The 22,280-nt window shown below is 44.3% G+C and overlaps 1 protein-coding gene across 2 annotated transcripts in view; it reads right to left on the reverse strand.

Moving 5' to 3' along the window:
• Positions 1-12,305, reverse strand: part of LOC148041500 (uncharacterized) — a 28,731-nt gene extending 16,426 nt beyond the window's left edge. The window contains exons 1-2 of one of the 2 annotated variants that reach the window (XM_087680261.1): positions 11,959-12,305; positions 11,739-11,800 (exon numbers count right to left, since the gene is read on the reverse strand). In XM_087680261.1, the coding sequence (XP_087536387.1) occupies positions 11,739-11,800; positions 11,959-12,227 (331 nt within the window). In that variant the 5' untranslated portion in view covers positions 12,228-12,305. The remainder of the gene's footprint in view (positions 1-11,738; positions 11,801-11,958) is intronic. The other variant, XM_087680253.1, reaches the window with a different exon arrangement.
• Positions 12,306-22,280: the final 9,975 nt, after the last annotated feature.

Here is a 22,280-nt window from a genome sequence, read left to right on the forward strand (position 1 = left end):
ACCTCAGGGAGTCATATGACTCGAAGCACCACTGTGCACTAACCAAGGCTGCGCAGAAGACACTGCAGCCACGGAAGAAGGATCCTCCTCCAAAGCATGGATATGAAGGAACACTGACTCATGGGTAACAACTGGTGTAGAGGTAGAAGAAGGCTCCGATGTAGATCCATCCTTCGCTCCCGGACGAAGGTGAGGGTACTTCTTCCAGCATTTCTCCTCGGGATGTGTCCCTTTCCCACAGTGTGGGCACTTCGGTCTCTCTGAATCTGAGTCAAAGCCTGAAGAACTGTCCTTCTTCTTAGCCTTTGACTTCGTCTTCTTCTTCTTCTGTCCTCCCAAACCTGCAACAAAGGCTCTAGTGGAGTCGGATCCACTAGCACTGACCTCTCTGAGTCGCTCGTTATGCTCCAAGACAAGCAGGGATAGCTTCTCCCATAGAAGCTTCTCAGGAGTCCTCGATGTAAGAAGACTGGTGTAGAAGACATCAAACCGAGGTGATGGCAGCTGAGTCAAAAGAATCATAGCCATGTCTTCAGACAATATCGTCCGACCGAGGGATGCAAGCTTATCCCTCATATCCTGTAATCTATTGATGTGGTCCTTCATGGAAGGACTATCATCAATAGCGAGCATCCGCAACTTCTTTTCAAGAGATATCCGGTGGGCATTTCGTCTTCTGTTGATAGAGAGACGCGAGCTTTCTCCACACATCTGCTGCAGTCTTCAACCTGTGAACATGAACAAGGACAGAATCTTGCAAACTCAGAAAGAGGAAAGATCTGACTCTAGAATTAAGCCAATCCCATAAGGCTGCACGATCCATAGATATCCCATCTGCGAGATCCACCTTAGGCCGGGGAATAGGAACAGAAACAAGCTCCCAAAGATCGAAGGAGTCCAAGATACACTCCACCTTACAGGACCATAGAGAAAAGTTGGAGCCATCCAACCGGTCCTCTTTGGGCAGCTGAGGAAGTACGGGTACCTGTACAGGGGGTACCAAAGGCTGCATCTTCGGTCCACTGGAAGGGGATCGCCGAGATACACGAATAGAAGGGGGACGGGAAAGAGGAATAGACTCCGGACGACGGTCCTCGTGATAGAAATCACGCCTCCGTTCAGATGAGTATTGAGACAAAAGCTCGTCATCTGAGTCATCAAAGCCTGTAAACTGATGAGAAGACATCTTCCAATCTGCAAAACACCACACACCAAAGAAAACTGTGTCGAAGCCGAAGTAGGACCAGTAGTAGGGTCACCAACCACCAAAACACAGGCTGTGATAGCCTACAAACACCTGGAGCTGCAAAACGCAAGGATATCTGATGAAGATCACCAGAAAAGAAGTCGCCAACACCAAAACGCAGCCTGGGAGTGGGTCGCCAGCAGGAGATGAACCACCAAGAGTGGAAACGACCACCAGATCTGCAAAACGCAGCCTGATGATGTGTCGCCCAGCTGAAGGAGGGGCCACTTGATGGTAAACGCAAGCAAGAGGGGTCGTTTGATGACGTGGCAGCCTCGGAAGTAGTCGTCTGCAGCAAACGCAAGAAGAATGGCCACCTGGAGGGGCTGCCTCGGCAGTTGGAGATGAGGCGACAGCAGTAGAAGAGGGGTGAGGTATCTCTCCACAAGGTTAGGTCCTCCGTGCTCTCAGTCAGGCTCTGATACCATGTGAGAGTGCGCAACGGAAGAAGAACATGAACACAGAGGAGGAGAGAGAGACAGCAGAAAATGAAGGAAGAAAATCTGCACTGACTGTAATGAATGCTGAATACACTGAAATGGACTGATCAGTCCTTGCACGCAGCCCGAAGCGTCAGTGAGGGCACCAGATCAGGCTGATGATGACGGCAGCACCGAAGACGGAGGAAGATGACGGAGTCGGAGTGTGCACCTGCCAAAGAAGGAGGGAAGATGATAATACAACTGACTGCCAAGTGGAAAATGGCTATAAATAGCCAAAAAACCCAAAAACTGGCTGACCTGAAATGTGAGGCCATAAATATGTCCGACCAGCATTTAATGCTGATCCGGCCAACATTTAATGCTGGTAAAAATGCCAGGAATGCTCAGAAAAATCCCGGAAAGGGTGGACAATGTCCGGCAGGTGAGGCAGGCTGAAAAATGCAGAAACTACCCCGGGAAATGCACATAAAATCCCGACTGGAGGAGAAAATGCACTGACATGCAATAAACTGAGTGCTCTAGAATGAGCTACCTCCTCCGTCAAAACAAGTAATAGACAAGTCAGAGCTCCTAAAGTCCTCGTCTGACTCAGATTGAGGCTCACAGGCAGGAGATGACAAGGCATGACAAACATGACTGCTAACATGCCTTTACATGCCATTCCAACTTTCCCCATGGGTCCCATCTCATCCTCTCTAATGCCTAAACGGGTGGCCATGTCAACAGAGATGAAGTTGGCTCGTACACCATTATCAAAGAAAATCAATGCATGCTGATCCCTAATTTTGCCCCATGCTTTGCACAACTCAATAGCATCATCATTGGGCTGATCACTAACAACATCAGGCACCAATCCCACTCATGTTTTGGGCCTTTTTTCTTTAGAATCTCCTTGATTTTCTGATTTTCCAGCTTGCTGCCTATTGGGACAGTCCCTTGCAATGTGACCCCCTTGTTCACAAATAAAACATTTATTTGCAAACATCAATTCCCTATGTTGTGTCAATGTTTTCGAGCCCTTTCTTTGTTAATTTGGCCTCTTTTCAAGCTGATTTTCAGATCTGTCCCTTTCTCAGCCTTAAACAACTTTTTATTCAGCTTCTCCCCACTCTCTAGAAAGCCCGAATCCTTCCCACGCAGCAAAGCATCAACTATAGCACCAGTCTCTATGAGCTGAGAAATGCTAGACACGATGGATTTAAGCAGCCCACAAACATATTTTTCCACTTGCTCATGAAGGGGTACGAGGCGAAAAGAAGTAATAGGCAACAATGCATCCCAAAACTTCTTATTATATTACTCCAAATTCTTACATTCCATAGCATCCAGCTTATTCTAAGCTGTCATGATGTCTACCTCAAAGGTACTTGTTAACCAATTCAATGCAAACATTTGCTTGAATTGTACCCACGTTGACGGTGCTCTACCTTGCATCAAAAGAGTAGACCACCACTGTAATGTATTACCTTTCAAGAAAGTGGCTGCCTTTCGAATCTTCGAGGACTCCGTGAAGTTCCACCTTGAATAGGCTGCATCGAACTGTTGAATGAAAGTCAAAGCTTTCAGTCTATCTTATGCACCGCTAAAGGACTCAAACTTCACTACTTTTCCACCCTCATCATAGTCTTTTGTTACCTCTTCGGGTGTCACGTTTTCATACACTAGCTGCTGCAAAAAGGGTGCATTTGCTGAATTTACATCAAAACCAACTCCAAACAAAGCAGTTGCATGACCAACATTCATTCCTTAAGCCCCATAAGCATTCGGGGGTGCAAATGCAGTACCAAACATGCTACTTTGTGCCCCAAAAATCAAGCCAATGCTGCCATTTTATACCCGAATACATTGGGCCTTGCACACCGTGCATTGGTTGCTACATACCATAGGGATTTGTGCCATACATTCCCGTATGTGGTCTTTATCCAACCATAGCATGAAAAATCATGCTTCCACCAAAATATATTGGCAGCCCCATCATAGCGTGCAAGCCCGGCTATCCAAAATCCATTGGACACCACTAATAAGCATCAATGAGATGTCATGACTGTAAACTTTGGTGAACAAAGATTTTGTAACAAATCTCCTCATTAGTCATATGACTCAAAGCACCATTGTTAATAAGCCAGTGTAGAGATAGAGAAAGGCTCAGATGATTTAGCTCCATCATTAGCTCCCGAACGAAGATGAGAATACTTCTTCCAACAATTCTCCTTGGGGTATATCCACTTCCCACATTGTGGGCACCTGCACTGATGGTGCCATCATAGGCATCCAAGGACCAAAAGGACAAGCCCTATGAGAGACATGAAGAGAGGGGGGAGGAGATGGCTACTCCGATCTGTGTGACCTAGCAAGAGAGGGCTCCTGTTCAAAATGCGGCTCTAACCTTTTATCTACTTTATCAAAGAGTGGTCAACTTAGATCCTTCATATTTGCAGCACATCATTGGGACCTATGGCAGATTACAATAGCAAATCACAGCATATCTCCATCATTTCATCACGATTACTTCATCTATACTTTTTCACCCTATCCTTGCCTTGCAATGATTCCTTGCATGGAGAATATAAAAATCTTAAGTTTCATTAAATTTAAGCCATCAAAAAAGAGAAAAAAAAAATTGAAAAACCCATTAAATTGGGTTACATGAAAAAGTACATCCATTACCTCTACAATCATTGTAGGTCCTTGGGCAACCCATTGAGATACCTTTGGTCTAATACCTTGGTTTCTTTGGGGTGGAATCTTTCAATTATAAAAGAGGGTGGAGATGTGACTTACCATATTCGACACAAACTTTTTGGACCCAAGAGGGGGTGTTAAGTAACTAATATTAGGGTTTGTACTAATCATAAATTATAGTACATTAATCCCTAATTAGTTTTGCTTAAAAGTATCCCAGAAAGCATTTATTGCTTATTATCATCTCGGCACAAAATTTTTGGGCTTGAGAGGAAGTATTGAGCCACTAATATTAGGGCTACACTAATCATAAATTATAGTACATTAATCCCTAATTAGATCTCTTTAAAAGCAATTCCAAAAAGCATTTATTGCTTATTACCAAAAATACTTTATTTCATAACAATATGACAAAGGCAACAAAATCCTCTATAATAGAGTCACTTAGTTGTGCATCCTTAATCCCTCATCATTCTCAAACCAAGTCTTCAGTCTTCAACCTAATACACTCACATTACTTGTTACCAAAATGAAAAATGGGCTTGTGTTAATTAAAAATGAACTCTAATTCTAGTACCCCTAGCTCTTACCATGTTGACCATTGCACCAACAATGAAGGGCTTAACTCCAAGGTATGCAGTGGACAAGTGTATAAGCTATGTGATACAAGGATGGGCCCAAAGAAACAAGGAGCAATGTGAAACTTTCATTAATTGAAAGTTTACACCTTAGGTTTAATGATCAGTTGAAAGTTTCACCCAGTAAGCAACTAACTTAAGTTATAAAGTAGGCCTTGAGCTTAAGTTTCGTCTAGTGTGCAACTCACTTATATTTAATAGCCATTCATTAATTAGCCCTTAGTTAAGGAGCAGCTAATTACTCATTTAGAAAGCTTATCTCGACTATTTGGGCTCTTTTTCTCTCCCACTTTGCAGCAACCCAAGTTTGAAGATAGCTATTATTCTCTTCTTTGTTACAAAAATTGCAATTTTCAATCATGGAACATGAGTTGGCAGCGCAAGTGGAGTCAAGACAACAACCAATCTTTCCTTTTGGCATGGGAAATCCATTGGGTAGCTTTATAACTCCATTTAAGCAAGATATACTACTGTTCTAAGGAAGACAAGTTATTACAGCACTATCGGTTGAGATTCTCTTTTCTTCTCTAAGATCTCAAGTCTAGTGCACTTTCTGAACAACTTTGTGAAACAAAGGGCAATAGCCCTAATCCTTGCAATATGCAATCCACTAGGTACTGCCTTGCATTTCTCTAATTTTTCCATGCATTTCCCACGATAGAATGGTTAAATCTCATTTCCCATTATAGAATGGCTGAATTTTGATGATTTTATGTGGTACAACTGATCCACAAGTACACAAACTCCTTGTTATCTTCAATCTTGGTCTCCAACCAACTATAGAGTGTTCAAAAATGCACATGAACACTTCAGCTTGCCAAACCCTAAAAATTAAATCTTGGTGTGCTATGGCAGCAATGCAAATCTAAAGTGCAGGTTCAAATGTACTCAATTTGACAGTAAATTAGGCATGCAAAGGTTAAGGCAAAGCACTAGGATTGATACGAACAGGGTTGAGGCTTCGTAAAGTAAATCAAATGAGTTTGGAATTAAGATTAGCATGTATTACACATTGCTTGCAACAGGCAACAATGCCGGACCAAATTTACACCTCCAATGTCACTTTTGCATGTCAATTAAAGTAAAGACAGCATGTATTCTTATACATTACACTTGTTCGTGTGAATAGATAGATTTGTTGCGCAATTGTTCAAGGTTAGTAAGAGCAACCAAGGACACCACATTGGAAACAAGTCTAGGCTGATACAAGAGCAAGACACATAGAAATCACTGGCATTAAGAGAGCGTTGGTTTGTGACAGCAAGTCACTTGTGATCTGTGCAAGCTTTGAAAAAAATAAAGAAATACCGAAAGGCGTATGTATGCAAGTTATTTTATGATTACTAGTCTTTAGATTGTTTTTGAAGGCCTGTTCCACTGCTGCCCATAACCCATCAAAAGGAGCTGATGGTCATTCATCAGCTAATCACCATCTTCTACCTGCTGCTACCTGTCTGGAGGACATGGCCATCATTGCAGGTTCACTCTCACCTGCTGCCACACAGTCACCTGACAGCCCATGATCCATTCACACCTGTCCCAGCTGCATTTTGCAGGCTGCCTACTTTGTAGAGCACCTATGCAGGCCACCTACTGTTGGCAACACATCATCTGCAGCCCACCACAACCTATTGGAGACAATCTACAGCCTGTGTTTTGCTGTCTCTGAGATGGCCCAGCTGCTGACAGCAACATCTAGCTAGTCGCCATCACCATCCACCTTGCATGTTGCAATTTCTACAAGCTGTCCGCCAGCAGTCATCACTCGTGCAGCTGCCCATACAAACTACTGACATCATCATCAACCCTTACTCAGCTGGCCCTTGCATGTGTGGACACTGCCACAAAAGTAAGGGCACCAAATTGCCGATATAAGAGAGAATCTGATTGAGGAGAGAGAAGAGGGATGACAATAGCTGGGGTAGATGATAATCACGAGAGCAGAAGACAAAGAGGGGACTGGTCGCAATGATGAGAGAAAAAGATGAGGATGTTGAGAAACCCTTCACCCCAGTTTGCGTTTTTGCGTTTCTACGTTTCTCCTTTTCGCGTTTAGGGTTTGCAGCCCCAAAAAGGAGCGCCATCCTAGACTGACTATGCCTATTTATAGACCACTCTCTCATTCATTCCTCACGGCTGATTCATTCAGTCCGTCACCTTTTCTCTCCAGCCTTCGTGGCTGTCTTCATCATCTTCCTTGTGCTACGGCACCCTTGTTCCCTTGTATTACATTCACACCATGATTCAGATCTTCATCATTCCATTCATCAAAGTTTCCTCTCTCTTCTCTTCTCTTCTCCATGTTTGCCAAGTTCACTCCATGTTCCTCCCCGCCAACCCTACTGTCTCGCTGGTACATCATCTTTTGACATGGTATCAGAGCTGGATCTGCTCAACTAGCAATGAAGATCCTCCATTCCAGTGACAGCAAAGACCAGTGGCGGGTTCGGCATCCACTTCTCTTCTTCTTTCACTGCATCAAAATCTCGTTTTTGCAAGTTTCAGGTGTTTTTAGCTTGCTGCCCACACCCCTTTCGCGGAGGGCATTGCAGTCTCAGCTATCCCTTGCTGTCATCTACAATCTGACGCCTGTTTCCAACCTTCCACCCACAGTTTGCAGCGGTTTACAGCAAAGTGACTGTTACTAATCACTCTCCATTCAGAAAACAGTTTCGTTTTTGCATATTTCAAGTATTTCAGCTTGTTGTCCACACCCCGGACGCAGAGGACATCACAGTCTAAGCTGGCCATTGCTATCTAGAACAGTCTGGCACCTATTTCCAGCCTATCACACACTGCGGAGCTGATTTCAGCATATTGACTCTTGCAGGCTGTCTTGCTTGCGTTTTTAGTCTCTCTCACCTGCTGCCTACGTTTTTAGTCTTTCTCTCTCCTCACCTGCATTTTTCTATTGGTTGCAACCTCTTACTACTAGTCCCATCCTCCCACAGGCAGCTCACTTCCAGCCCTTCCACTACCCTTCCACCCCTTGAGGTAGACATTGCGGTTCGTGTTTCACATTGCCCTCACACCCCTTGAGGCGAACATTGCAATTCGTGGTTCGTGGTTCATGGTGGCTGACCTCTTCCTTCTTCAGCAAGGCACACTGGTATCCATGGCTTCTTTACCAATAGATGACCAGACTACTGGATGCTCCTACTTTGGCATCACCGGACACACCACCAATGCTTGCCAACTTCGACCTTTGCTCCCCACCCCTCCGGAGTACATGCGTCTTCCACAAGGCACTCCTTGTGCCACCTCTCCTTTCTGGGCCACAAAGATCGTTCTACATCGGCTATCAAAGTACTATGCTCAAGGCAATAAGATGCATCCGATGCGCACTAAGTCATTTCGAGCACATGGAGGATCGATTGGCGCTACGGCCTCCTGGAGATCGTCGCAATGCCAGCGGCAGTCTCGTCTCCTCATCAGTCTGCTCCTTCAAGAGACAGTGGCTGCTCCACTCCTTTTTCTTCTTCGGCTACCCAGTCTGCTCCACTAAGAGAAAACAACTATTGCCCACCTCTTGCTCATTCTGAGCCCTACCCTTCCCCACCCTCAACTACTCAAGTTCGAGAGGCTACCTCTGGGAGCTCTTCGGCACCCCAGATACTTTCTTTGGCACGACCGGCGGTACTTCCTTTGTCATCAGACATTTCAGAGTCCGTGATCCATGAGTTTTTGGATTTCCTATCTACTTCAAAGGGGGATGTTATTTCTTTGCCCTTAGAGGGGACATCTACTTCTTCGACTTCAGCAGGGGCCCCTCCAACTCCCACCTCAGAGGGGAAACCTACTCCACATGAAGTTCTTCACCCATCTTCTCCTTTCTTGGGGTGGCTATCTTCAACCAGTCATCTCTTCTACTGATACCCAAGATCTTCAAGTGCCACCTAGATTGGGACCTCAAAGGTTCAGCCGTGACTTGGTGACGAGGCCTTCGTATTCCTTCTAGCATGGATGCACAGAGCTAGTGGCTTCTCTCCCGAGGTTGAGTTTCAAATTCTCTAGTTCACTCTATCTACTATTCTTTACTTCAAGTTCCCTTTCCGGTGGAAATCTTGGATCTTAGGGATCCTCTACATCTTCTTCTTCCTCTTTTCTTCTTGCCTTGGTTACTTGGTCAGCATGGAGCCACCTCCCGAGATCGAGTACGGGCATATCCTTATGGTTCTCGGCACCACACAAAGTCCAATATTCCTCTTATGCATTGGATGTTTTCATCATCTTTGTACTAGGGCGCTTGGGCAAGTGAATAATTTCCCCACAAGGAACACTGTCCAAGTGGCACCTGTTGCATGAGCAGTCTTCAGTATGTAGCATTGCATCTCCACCTCACTCCTCTTGTTTTCCTTTTTGGGCTTGAGAGGGGGTGTTGAGAAACCCTTTACCCGTAGTTTGCGTTTTTGCATTTCTGTGTTTCGCATTTAGGGTTTGCGTTTAGGGTTTGCAGCCCCAAAAAGAAGCGCCATCCTAAACTGGCTGTGCCTATTTATAGGCCACTCTCTCATTCATTCCTCACAGGCCGGCTGATTCATTCACTCCGTCACCTCTTCTCTCCAACCTCTCCACTACCCTCACACCCCTTCAGGACATTGCGGTTCGTGGTTCATGGTTGTCTTCATCATCTTCCTTGTGCTATGGCACCTTTGTTCCCTTGTATCACATTCACTCCATGATTTAGATCTTTATCATTCCATTCATCAGAGTTTCGTCTCTCTTACTTCTCTTCTCCATGTTTGCCGAGTTCACTCCGTGTTCCTCCCCGCCAACCCTACTGTCTCGCTGGTACATCATCTTTTGACAGAGGAAGCTATAAATAGCCTAGGGAGCAATATCCTAGCCAACCTGCAGCCCATAACTGGGTCGATGTGCAAAATTCAGGTCCAACTGCATATAGTGCTATTGAGTGGGCCAGAAATTGGCCACCTAAGTCTGCCTCCCTACAAACTATCCAACCAAGCTGGAATCTGTCCGCCCTAGATTGAAAATGTACCACTACCATACTAGCAATGTAGGGAATGAAGTTGCCTACTACTGAAATGATGACACGGGCTGCTGGGTAGAGAGAGAGAGAGAGAGAGAGTGTGTGTGTGTGTGTGTGTGTGTGTGTGTGTGTGTGTGTGAGAAACACTAATCTCCACCTGATATATCTAGGATAAACATTGTCATCATAAATAAGGATTTGGCAGAGGGAAAGTGACAAAGCTCTAAAAGTCCTCACCAAATTCTAGTGGAGACTCACAAATAGGAGAGGGACATAGAAGAATACAAGAAATAATATGCCAACTAACATAAAAAAGCCAGTGATCTATGTTTGAGATCTTTGGCTCTACATATGTAGTAGCCCCTCTTGGTACTTCAGTAGTTCCATGAAGAAAAGATCAAGATAGTTACTCACTTGACTAAGTGGGCCAAACCCTCAAACAAGCAATGGTATTTCCCCATGATCTCATAATATATTGGATATTTACAGATGTAATGCTCCTCTGACTCTATCTTTTCATGACAAAGCTTGCATACCCCACCTTACATGGCCACTCATGCCACTCTACCTACCTCAATCTTAAGGTGGGTGATGATACTCTCATCTAGCCAATAGCAGTCCTCATAGCATGAAAGATATGCATATCCATGTAACACGGCCGTTTGATAAACCCATCACCTACTATGAGTCTAAGCAAATGATCTTTGCAGTGCTGCATTGGGGTAGAGGACCCAACCAAGTATCTTGAATATGCATTTGAATTAAATCCTATCTCAAACTTTTGTTTCTTTCCTCTCAAGACAATCTAAAGCATGGGGAGTTATCATCGTACTCAAAGGATAGTAATCTGTATATGCCTAATCCGTGCCCCCAAAACCAATGGAGTAACTTTCAGCAAGTGCAGCAACTACCATCCTTGTTCCCATCCATGCATCTAACCATTAATTAAAATGAACACTATAGACCCCAAAAGAAATTAGAGATCACATGAGGTTATCACGTACTCCACAACCTACTCAAAGTTCAACGAATGCACATACTCCTAGCTAGTCACCATGAGAACGAGCACCATCAATAATGTGAGAGAGCTCAACTAGAACATCTTCATGATCACACATCCCTCAATACTATCCAAGGTTGTATCAAGGCCTTTGGTGTAGAGTGCTTGCACCCAAGCTTGTACATTCCATCCCAGCTTGCATTTTGCTGCTGCCTAGCTGGAAACTGTCTCTGGCCATCATTATGAGATGCCCATCCTTCCAAAGTTGTGTTTCAGCCTCCTGCTGCTGGGTTTGCTGTCCCAGATATATTTCTTACACCTGAACTGTTCGTTGTAGACTGCATTCCACTCCCATCTCAGCAGCTGCCGACATCATCAACCAGTGGACTACTGTTCCTGCCTGCAGTATCCATCTCGGTATGACACACCCTCAAAGGTGATCTCGCCATCTCCAGCACCTCTCTCGGCTCACCTCTGCCCTACTCCTTAGAGACACAAAGGCTTGAAGCCCCTTTGTATCAAACTTGTTTCTGCACACCCTCTTCTTCATTGAGCATTCTTCAGATTGTGTTCATTGTGTGTTGTATACTTTGTTTGCCCAAGCATTTCCTTACAATACCATATCAAAATTAGAATGCAAGAGACACATGGGCATGTGGGGAAGGAAAAGATGCAAGACAAAATTATGCATGAAACGTAAATGTATGAGAGAGAGAGACTGACTGACTGACAGACACACCTTTGAAATGTTGAGAACGTTCTTTCATTGCTCCCTTTTTTTTCAATGGTCCTTCAGAATCCCTGATCAGAGAAACAAACATTGTCCGAGTCACTAGTAGGGGAGTTACTAGTAGTGAATATTCCACATACCAAGCGTGTCTGCTAAATGAGTACAGCAAGATGATGTAAAATTTCACATCTATACATTGAAATCATGAATGGAGGTCTAGAGGAGATACATGGAAGATGAAGAGTCGTCGGGAAAAGAATCGTCTGGTGGCGAGTAATCGCTACGTTCAGTGGAATCACTGTCGTCGTCGTCGTCGTCGTCGTCTTCTTCTTCTTCTTCTTCTTCTTCTTCTTCTTCTTCATCATCATCAAGAGCAGAATCATCGTCACCATCGGCCTCGCTCTCGCTGTCGCTTTCCTGATCGCTGCTGGATGAGATGCTAATGACATCCTCGTCGCTTGCGAGCTTTGGTTGTTGACGATCGCCAGTCTTCTCCATGCTGTGGGTTATTAGCGTATGCAATACAAATGAGCCGCTTTAACGAAACAAGGCGACTACAAGGGTAGCGTGCGAATCATTTCAACGAGAGAGGACCTTTGTTTTTTTTCAAATCCTCCAACAAGCCTTAGCCAAACCTGCAGCTTATGCATCCAAACCAAAAATGAGAGGAAAATGATTCCCACGCATGATCTCTCTTCCTATCCCCTTTCTCTCTCTTTACTATTTTCTACCATCCATTCCCCACACACTAGGCTAGGCTGGTTGAATGGAGGGTTTTGACTTTCCATTAGGCTAGTTGAATGGACCACGCCAATTGCATACAAAAATAAACTACAACTTGGCCCTCTCCCTCCTTCGCATAAGTCCTCATTGCCCTCTCCTCCCAAATTGGGATAGATATCAAGATAACCCCCACCATCATAGGCGAGGCACCGATGGAAAGTTATGGAGTAACATGCAATCAACCAATAGGCAAAAACTCTATGGGTGCGCACTTCATAGAATTTAAACCCATACCCCATGGGTGGTAGCCCAAGATCCAACCGTCATGTCAATGCATGTGTGCTTGAATTGAATGCTTCACATGTACATGTTATTTGAAAATATGTTGAAAAAAGGCACTCAAGCAATGATTGGCTCTAGCAGTCATAATAACCAATATATACGAGCCCATGGCAAGGTCCATATTGAAATCGAGCTTCATCCTTTCCTCCCCTTGTTGCCTTCTCCTTCTCTCTTTCCACAGTACATTTCCCTACCCCCTCTTCTATCTACTCCTCACTCCCCCATACACTCCTCTTCTCCTCCTTCCTCTCAAATCAACATTGAGAACTATGGATCATGCTAATGCAAAGTCTCTCTCTCTCTCTCTCTCTCTCTCTCTCTCTCTCTCTCTCTCTCTCTCTCTCTCTCTCTCTCTCTCTCTCTCTCTCTCTCTCTCTCTCTCTCTCTCTCTCTCTCTCTCTCTCTCTCTCTCTCTCTCTCTTGCGTCTCCACATGGAGAAGGGCTTGATACGGTATCCTCATCATCACTCAATAAAAAAATCAATGAGAGAGGGATGTTGGGTTTGGCAAAGTATAAATCAAGCACCATAGGAGAAGGTAGGAGCAAGCAAGCAATAGCTTGAGGGGGCAACACTAGAGAGATGAAGCTATGGTAGAATGCAGAGTCAATACAATGAGAGAGCAAGAAAAAGAGGAAGAGAGCAAAGAAGCGCACATAATAAGTTTTTATGGGTACTCAGTTACCATTATTCTTCATTATCTTCAATTATATATGATTCACAATGTATATTAGTACAAAGGATACCCGCCTAGCCTTTGGCCACTAGCCCTTACTCCAACAACCTTCCACTTAAAACCCAACATGCCTTTAAGGCAAAATAGCAAGTGAAGATACTATCGAATGCTCATTGGTACTCTATAGAGAGCAAAACACTCTGAATATAAATTCTTTGTGAGAAGATCTACAGGGTAGTCATTTATCTGAATCTTGGCAAGCTCAAACCACTTGCCCTCAAGCACCTCCTTGATGGAGTGATACTTCACCTCAATGTGCTTTGTCTTTGGATGAAAGACCTATCCTGTCCCAAGTGGATGGCACTTTGATTGTCACACTACAAAATGGGTAACCCTCCTCCAATACCCAAATCTTCCAGGAGACAAGCAAGCCATATAGCTTCCTTGCATGCAATGACTACAACATGTTTGGCCTTAGTGGTAGATAGAACCCCACATGGCTACAATTGAGAGGCCCATGAGACTTCACCTCCTATGAATGTGAAGACAAAACCTATTGTAGATTTCCTAGAGTTTGCATTCCTTACAAAATCAATACCTACATAGCAAAGGACAGATGCACCCGTCCTTGCAAAGAGAATGAACATGGCTCTAGTGCCATTCAAGTATGTCGTGATACTTTTCACTACTTCCTAATGGTTCTTGCCAGGGTTTGCTATAAACCTACTAATCACTCCTACTATAAGCAATGTGTAAATGTGTAGCAACCATAGTGTACATCAAGCTACCATGCATGGATGCATAAGATACCTTGTTTGTTTTAGTCTACTACTCATCAAATTTAGGGTTATCCTCTTGACTAAGTATCAAATACGGAGGCAATAGATCACTGATAGCCTTCCCCCTCTCAACATTGAAGTGTTGAAGCACCTTCCAAATGCACTCATTTTGATACAACTAGAGAATCTTATGATCTTTGTCCCTCATAATTTGCATTCCAAGAATGACCTGCATTCCCCAAGTCCTTTTTGTGTCAAAGGTTTCATACAACCTTTTCTTCAGTGCATCCACATCCATGAGTGACTTCTTAGCAATACAAATGTTATCCATATAAAGAATCAAGATCATACAACTACCATCCATAGCTTTCCATGTATGTAAGCAATAATTAATCTCACTCCTTGTAGAGCCTTGAGACCTCATAAAAGCATCAAACTTGTGATACCATATCCATAGCTTTCCATGTATATTAGCAATAATCAATCTCACTCCTTGTAGAGCCTTTAGACCATATAAATAAATACAATTATCATCCATAGCTTTCCATGTACATAAGCAATGATCAATCTCACTCCTTATAGAGCTTTGGGACCTTATAAAAGCATCAAACTTGTTATACCATTCCCCTAAGATCTTACTTCAATCCATAAAAGCTCTTATGGAGCTTATATACCAATTGTTCCTTCATGTTCACAACAAACCCATCTCGCTATTGCTTATAAGTATTCTCATACAAATCCAATGTAAGAAAGATACCTTAGTATCTATCTATATGTGTTGCATGTCTTTCTCGACAATGTAAACCCTATATGAAGAGTGTTCATCTTGACTACTAGTGAAAATATCTCATCAAAGTCTATATGCTTCTCTTGCTTGAAGCCTTTGGTTAATATTCCTACCTTGTACTTAGGTAATGCATTATTTGGAGACATTTTCAACTTATAGATGCATTTATATGGTAAGGCATGCTTGCCCTTAGGCTCCCAAAAGTGGCACTCTTAACCAAAGAGTCCATCTCTAACTGCATAGCCTTCTTCCACTTATGGCAATCATCCCTAGTCATAACATCGGCATAACATGAAGGCTCTCCACAATATGTCACCATGATATAATCAAGAGATGGAGTGTGCCTCTCTAGTGGTCTAAAGACTCTTGTAGATTGTCTCGACATTTGCTCAAACATGAGCATTTGTCTATCTCGACTAATTTTCTTACTATATGTGAGGTTTCCCACCTACCTATAACACTTCCACTTCAACTTTTCATGGCTTTTTAAGTGATGTATCACATGGGAAAGGTCATACATGTTGCTCATATGTGGTTGTCCATCCTCTTAGAATATGACTATGCATATATCAATTGTCTTGACGACCTATTTGTGCATTTTCTCCTCATTGAAGATTACATCATGGATCCCATGGATGACATTCCATGTCCCTTGAATCAACATATCTAAAAAAGTTTGCATTTGTTGGACTTAGGATCTCAAGCTTGTTCAGCTTGTCCTGTGACATATGCATATAAGCCTTAAAGTTAAACACCCATAAGTGACCATAAGAGGGTTGCTTGCCAAATTGCATCTCTTTTGGAAACTTGCCATCCAAGGGCTTGCAGCCAGCTAATCAATCAATCAAGTGAATAGTTGTCTTAATAGCTTCAACTCAAAAACCATAAGTAAGGCCCACATTAGACAACAGATTCTAAACTCTTTTGTACATGGTTATATTCGTCTTTTGAGCCATCCCACTTTGAGTTGGTTTTTTAAAAGTAGTCAACTCCCTCTCAATACCATGCATCTCCAAAAAGTTTTGGAATACATGAGAAATATGCTCTCCATCCACTATTAATCAATCCTTAAGCATTTAAGCTTCATACCTAACAATTTTTCCACATAAGCCAAGAACCTTTTTTAGCACAAGACATGCTTGCTAGAATAAGCAAAAGGCTTGCTTGTGCCATGAAGCAAGGGGTGGTTTTTAGCACAAGACCTACTTGTTGGAATAAGCAAAAGGCTTGCTTGTGCCTTGAAGCAAGGGGTCCTTATCTTTGTCAAAAATAGAGAGAGAAGAAAAGATAATCATCATCAACTTATGAACATACACATATGGCCTTCTTTATCAAAAACCAATTATGTTGCATTGATTCATACCTTGCAAATTCATAACAACTAGCACACCAATGCTTGTGACCCCATAACCAATTATCACATTACACAGAGTGAAAGGTGAGAAGGATCGAAGCTTGCACGCGAGCTATGACGGGAGAGCAAGAGCAAGAAAGAGAGAGACAAGAAATGGGAACTCCAACAGTCACAATGTGTGACCGGGCCTTCCTTTATTCAAACTGTCACTAAAAGAATAAAGAATAAGTGACGTGACGGGCGCCCGCCACCTGCAGTGTGCAGTGGCGGGTACTGTCAGTGTAGTAATACACGGGGCGGCACGGCGGAGGCGCCTTTACCCCCAACAACCTCCCACTTAAAGGCGAATCTGCCCTAGTGAGAGAGAAAAGAAAAAGAAAAGACAGTACAAATGTACATAGGTGAGGAAAGGTGACATCTCATCCAACGCCCATCAACCTCCTGAGGAAGGCAAAGCGCTCAGTAGTGAGGCTCTTCGTGAGTAAATCTGCAGGATTCTCGTCAGTGGAGATCTTGACAAGGTCAATAGACCTGTCCTCCACGACACCACGTATGAAGTGATACCTCACCTCAATGTGTTTCGTCTTCGCATGGAAGACCGGATTCTTAGCCAACTGAATGGCACTCATAGAATCCGAATGCAGTGTAGGTGTAGCATCAATCCCAAGGTCAGCAACTAGACGGCCTAACCATATGGCCTCCTTGCAAGCCTCAGTGGCTGCAACATACTCGGCCTCAGTGGTAGACAAAGCCGTACACTTCTGAACCCTGGACATCCAAGAGATAGCCCCTCCAGCATAGGTGAATACATAGCCAGAAGTGGACTTCCTACTATCTGCATGTCCTGCATAATCGGAGTCAGTGTACCCCACGACCCCTGTATCCTGGCTGCCATAGCAAATACACATATCTGCTGTGCCCTTCAAGTACCTCATGATACCCTTCACGGCATCCCAATGTCTGCTGCCAGGTGTAGCCATATAGCGTGCCACAACACCAACTGCATGTGCAATATCTGGACGAGTGGCTATCATGGCATACATCAAACTGCCCACGGCTGATGCATAAGGGATCTTGGCCATCTCGGCCCTCTGCTCATCTGTTTGCGGACAATCGGCCTGTGATACCTTCACATAAGAAGGTAATGGACAGCCAATAGGCTTTACGTCCTGCATGCGAAAGCGCTCAAGGACTTTATGAATGTACTCCCGCTGTGAGAGATACAAAAGTCCCTGATGCCTATCGCGCTTAATGCGCATCCCAAGTATATGTGAGGCATGTCCCAAATCCTTCATCTCAAAGCTCTTCTTTAGCTGAGATTTAAGAGCATCTAGCTCATCATGAGCTTTCCCTACTATCAGCATATCATCAACATAGAGTACCAAGATAAGCAAACTGCCATCATGGGCTTTCTTCGTGTAAAGACACGGATCCATAGCACTCCTGCTGTAGCCCTGTGACTGCATAAAGGCATCAAACTTATGATACCATTCCCTAGGTGCCTGCTTCAAGCCATACAAGCTCTTCTTCAACTTGCACACTAGGTGCTCCCTGCCAGGTTCTGCAAAGCCCTTAGGCTGATCCATATAGATCTCATCATGCAAGTCCCCATGTAGAAAAGCCGTCTTGACATCCATCTGATATAGATCTAAGTCAAGCTGTGCAACCAAAGCCAAGACTAAGCGCAGGGTGGTCATCTTAACCACAGGAGAGAAGACCTCATCAAAGTCCACACCATGTTCCTGCTTAAAACCCTTTGCTACCAATCTAGCCTTGTATGCCGGCTTGGGGTGTCCAGGGGTACTTTTCAGCTTGTACACCCACTTGCATGGCAAAGCCTTCTTGCCCTTAGGCAAGGCAACCAAATCCCAAGTCTCATTCTTATGCAGGGAGTCTATCTCAGACTGCATAGCCCTCTCCCAGGAGTGACTGTCACCCCTGCGCATAGCCTCATCATAAGTGAAAGGCTCTCCTGCATCTGTAACCAAAACATAATGCATAGAGGGCTGAAATCTGTCAGGTGGACGTCTATCTCTAGCAGACCGTCTCACCGCAGGCTCTGCTGCCTGTCTAACTACCTGTCCAACATCCTAGCCCTGTGGAGGAACTGCTGCAGGCTGTACTACTAGCTGTGCTGGAGCTTTAGGCTCCTCCTGAAAGATCACTCTGCGGATCTCAACCACCTTCTCAGGCTGCCTGTGCATCTTGTCTTCATGGAAGACGACATCATGGCTGCGTACTATTTTCCGCGCCTGCGGATCCCATAGGCGATAGCCCATCTCTCCTGACTCACCATAGCCAAGGAATATGCATTTAATGCTCTTTGGATCCAATTTACTCCTCTTGTCCTTGGGCACATGGCAGAATGCCTCACATCCAAAGACACGGAGATGCGCATAAGAGGGTGGCTTACCAGCCCAAACTTCCTCTGCAACCTGGAAATCCAATCCACTGGAAGGCGATCGGTTTATGACATGCACTGATGTACTAACTGCCTCAGCCCAAAAACTCGGGGGTAGGCCTGCATGGCTAAGCATAGAGCGCACACGCTCCTGAATAGTCCTGTTCATGCGCTCAGCCAAACCATTCTGGGGTGGGGTGTAAGGGGCGGTCAACTGACGCTTAATACCCCTGTCATCACAAAACTGCTCAAAAGCATGCGAGACATATTCTCCCCCATTATCTGTCCTAAGGCATTTCAGCCTATACCCAGTCTGGTTCTCAACAAGAGCAAGCCATCTCTGAAAAACTGCCAAGACATCGGACTTCTGCTTTATGGGATAAGCCCACACTTTCCTAGAAAAATCATCAATGAAGGTAACGAAGTACTTCGCGCCACCCATAGACATGCAAGGCATAGGCCCACAAACATCGGAATGCACCAATGCCAAGGGCTCACTCATGCGTGGCCTACCTGATTTCTTATGCGTAGACCTATTCTGCTTACCATAAAGACAATGATCACACTAGTCAAAACATGCATAATCCAAAGGCGGAAGATACTGCAAACCAGATAACATTTTTATTCCTTTCAAAGACATATGCCCCAAACGGGCATGCCAAAGTGATACATGTGGGATAGAGCCCACTGCCAAAACATGGTCTACAGAAGACCCAGATACAACAAGAGGATAGAGGCTGCCAGCCTTGGCGCCTCTAGCAAGCACAAGTTTGCCTTTGGTAATCTTCCAGGTAGAATCCCCAAAACAGACATGAAATCCTGCATCATCCAACTGTCCTGCAGACATAAGACTACGCGTAAGCGCAGGTACATGACGTACATCCCTGAGCAAAAAGGAACTGCCAGTGGAAAACTACAACTGAATATCTCCATAGCCCACAATATCAAGAGACCTGTCATCTCCAAGTTTGACTGATCCAGATACAGTACGATAAGAGTGAAACCACTCACGGTAAGGCGTCACATGGAAGGACGCACCTGAATCCAATAACCAGCACTGTGCATACATACTAGGTGTCTCAGTCAAGTGTGAAGCATCAGAAGAACTAGCTACAAGTATAAACTCATCACCACCATCGGACTCTTCAGTCTGCGTGACATTAATTTCCTCAATCTTGACGTTGGACTTCGCAGGTACTATGCTGCGATCAGAGGACTTCTCCTGCACTTTATCTTTCCCCTTATCCTTGCGCTTCTCATTGCGCAACTCATGACACTGTGGTCTAATATGGCCCTTTTTCCCACAATGATGACAAGTGACATTTGCATTGCGTCCACGCGACTTACTACGCGACTTGCCACCACGAGATTTAGACCGACCCTTCTGCGAGTCACGGCCTCGGCCATTACCACGGTCATACCTGTCATTCCTGCCTCTAACTGTCAAAGCATGACTACCACGAGAGGCATCCAAGTTTTTGCGATTCACCTCTTCCTGAAGAAGAGCACTCTCAACATCTGCCAATTTTAGAGTAGCACTAGAGGCACAAAGAGCAGTGCGGAATACATCCCATGACTCATTCAGAGTTCCAAGCAAGAAAAGAGGAGTTACTTCCTCTCCAAACGTGATATCCTGCGAAGTCAGGTTCTTCAGTATAGCATGGAACTGGCTCAAGTGAGCAGACATAGTCGCATTATCCTTCATGCGCAGATCCATAAGCTGCTTCAACCAGTACATCTGACTCGCCGGACTTTTCTTATCATAAAGATTCTTGATCTTATTCCATAGATCCCATGCACTCTGTGCTTCCTCAAATACATTATAATGTACCTGTTCAGTGAGAGACAATACAATCGTGGACTTGCATAGCTCATCAAGTTCAAGCCAGTCGTCAATGTCCATAGTTTCAGGCTGCTCCCCACTCAACCGAAGTGGCTTAATCTGAGATTTCTGCACCAAAACCTGCTATATTTGACTCTTCCAGTAAGAGTAGTTGGTACCATCCAACTTTGTAATGTTAAAGATGGCACTATCATGCGAAGATGACGCCATTATGCAGGCTGGAAATGCCCAAACAGTCCAAAACTGCTTGCTGTTTTACTGCAGAAACTGCCCAAAAATGACCAAAACGGGGTCCAAAGGGTGAGCAAAGTGTGCCAAAAGTTGCTGCCCACTTAGTACTAGGTGCGGTACACCAAATCAGGATATTTCAGCATGAAAAGTACACCTCAGTCCACCAATAACTGCTTGCTGTAATAAATTGCAGGTATGCAGTCTAGAGAGCAAACTGTCCCAAAATAGGATCCAATATCAAGCAAACAATGCTAGGTCCAAAGCCGGCATGAAACGGACATAAGCAAGGCCAATGACAGTGAAAAGAACATGAGCTCAACACCAAGCATGTCAAAATAACATCTGCCAGTGAAAGGCACACCCCCAGACACTCTAGGCAAAGTGTTCCTGTAACTGCCAAAACCTGACACAAATAGGTATCTGCTCAAAGAGAAAGATCCAAATATGAGACTCAGCTCATAAGCATCCTGTGAACCAAGAGTACATCAATGCATATCCATAAAGATTGGAGTATGATCCCAAAGTCTCAATGTGTATGTAGCTGCTCAAGACATAAACTGCTTCAAATACATGTAAGTGCTCCAATAGCATGCAACTGTCAAAGGTCAAGAAAGCATGTAAAATGCTCCCACTGGCACAAAAGGCGTACAAAGCGAGCTCAGAAGCTCAAATAACCCAAGAGAAAGCACCAGTGATAAGTGACCCTGTCAATGCATCAAGCGCATCCAAGAGAGCATGACATACATGAAGCACCGGTCGTATTAACCATGAAGCAATACATAAGCCCAAATAAGCTCTCGGTCAACTCAATGACATCCAAATAGCAACCAAGATCAATGATCAAGTAAGCCGGGAATGCTCAAATACATCCAAATCCAAGCTCCAAATGTCGGTATGGCATACACGAACCAAATAGCATATGTCACGAACCAAAGCATGTAATGCAAAAGCCTAACTGTCAAGCAGAGACATGAGGCATAGGCGGTCCACGAGCATGCCGAGTCGGTCCAAATGCCAGTGAAGACGGAGCTAATGCGAAGCTCAAAAGCATCCCATAATCTCATACATATGCTCCAAGTCGTCCCCAAATGTCAGAGATATCATGCCAAAGCTCAAAGCATACATCCGGTATCGGTAGGTAAGTGCCAAAGCATGTAAAGTACCTTCAGCCCACTGTTATTCCAGCATGTATTTACTGTTCTAAACAGTAGATTTCAGCCCCAAATTCAAGCCAAAATCATGGTCAAACCAAATGCATACATCCCCAATACATCCGGGTAGGAAGTAGACCGCATACGGGCATCAAACAAGGTAACCGGAGTAGAGTATAAGCATTAAATGCCAATGCTAAGTGTGGCTGCCCTGTTTCTAGCACTGTATAACAGTAAATAACAGTCCCAAATTAGCCAATATTTC

The sequence above is a fragment of the Lygodium microphyllum genome, chromosome 1, assembly GCF_053477565.2.
Source record: "Lygodium microphyllum isolate KBCC chromosome 1, Lygodium_microphyllum_v1.1.10, whole genome shotgun sequence".
NCBI lineage: Eukaryota > Viridiplantae > Streptophyta > Polypodiopsida > Schizaeales > Lygodiaceae > Lygodium > Lygodium microphyllum.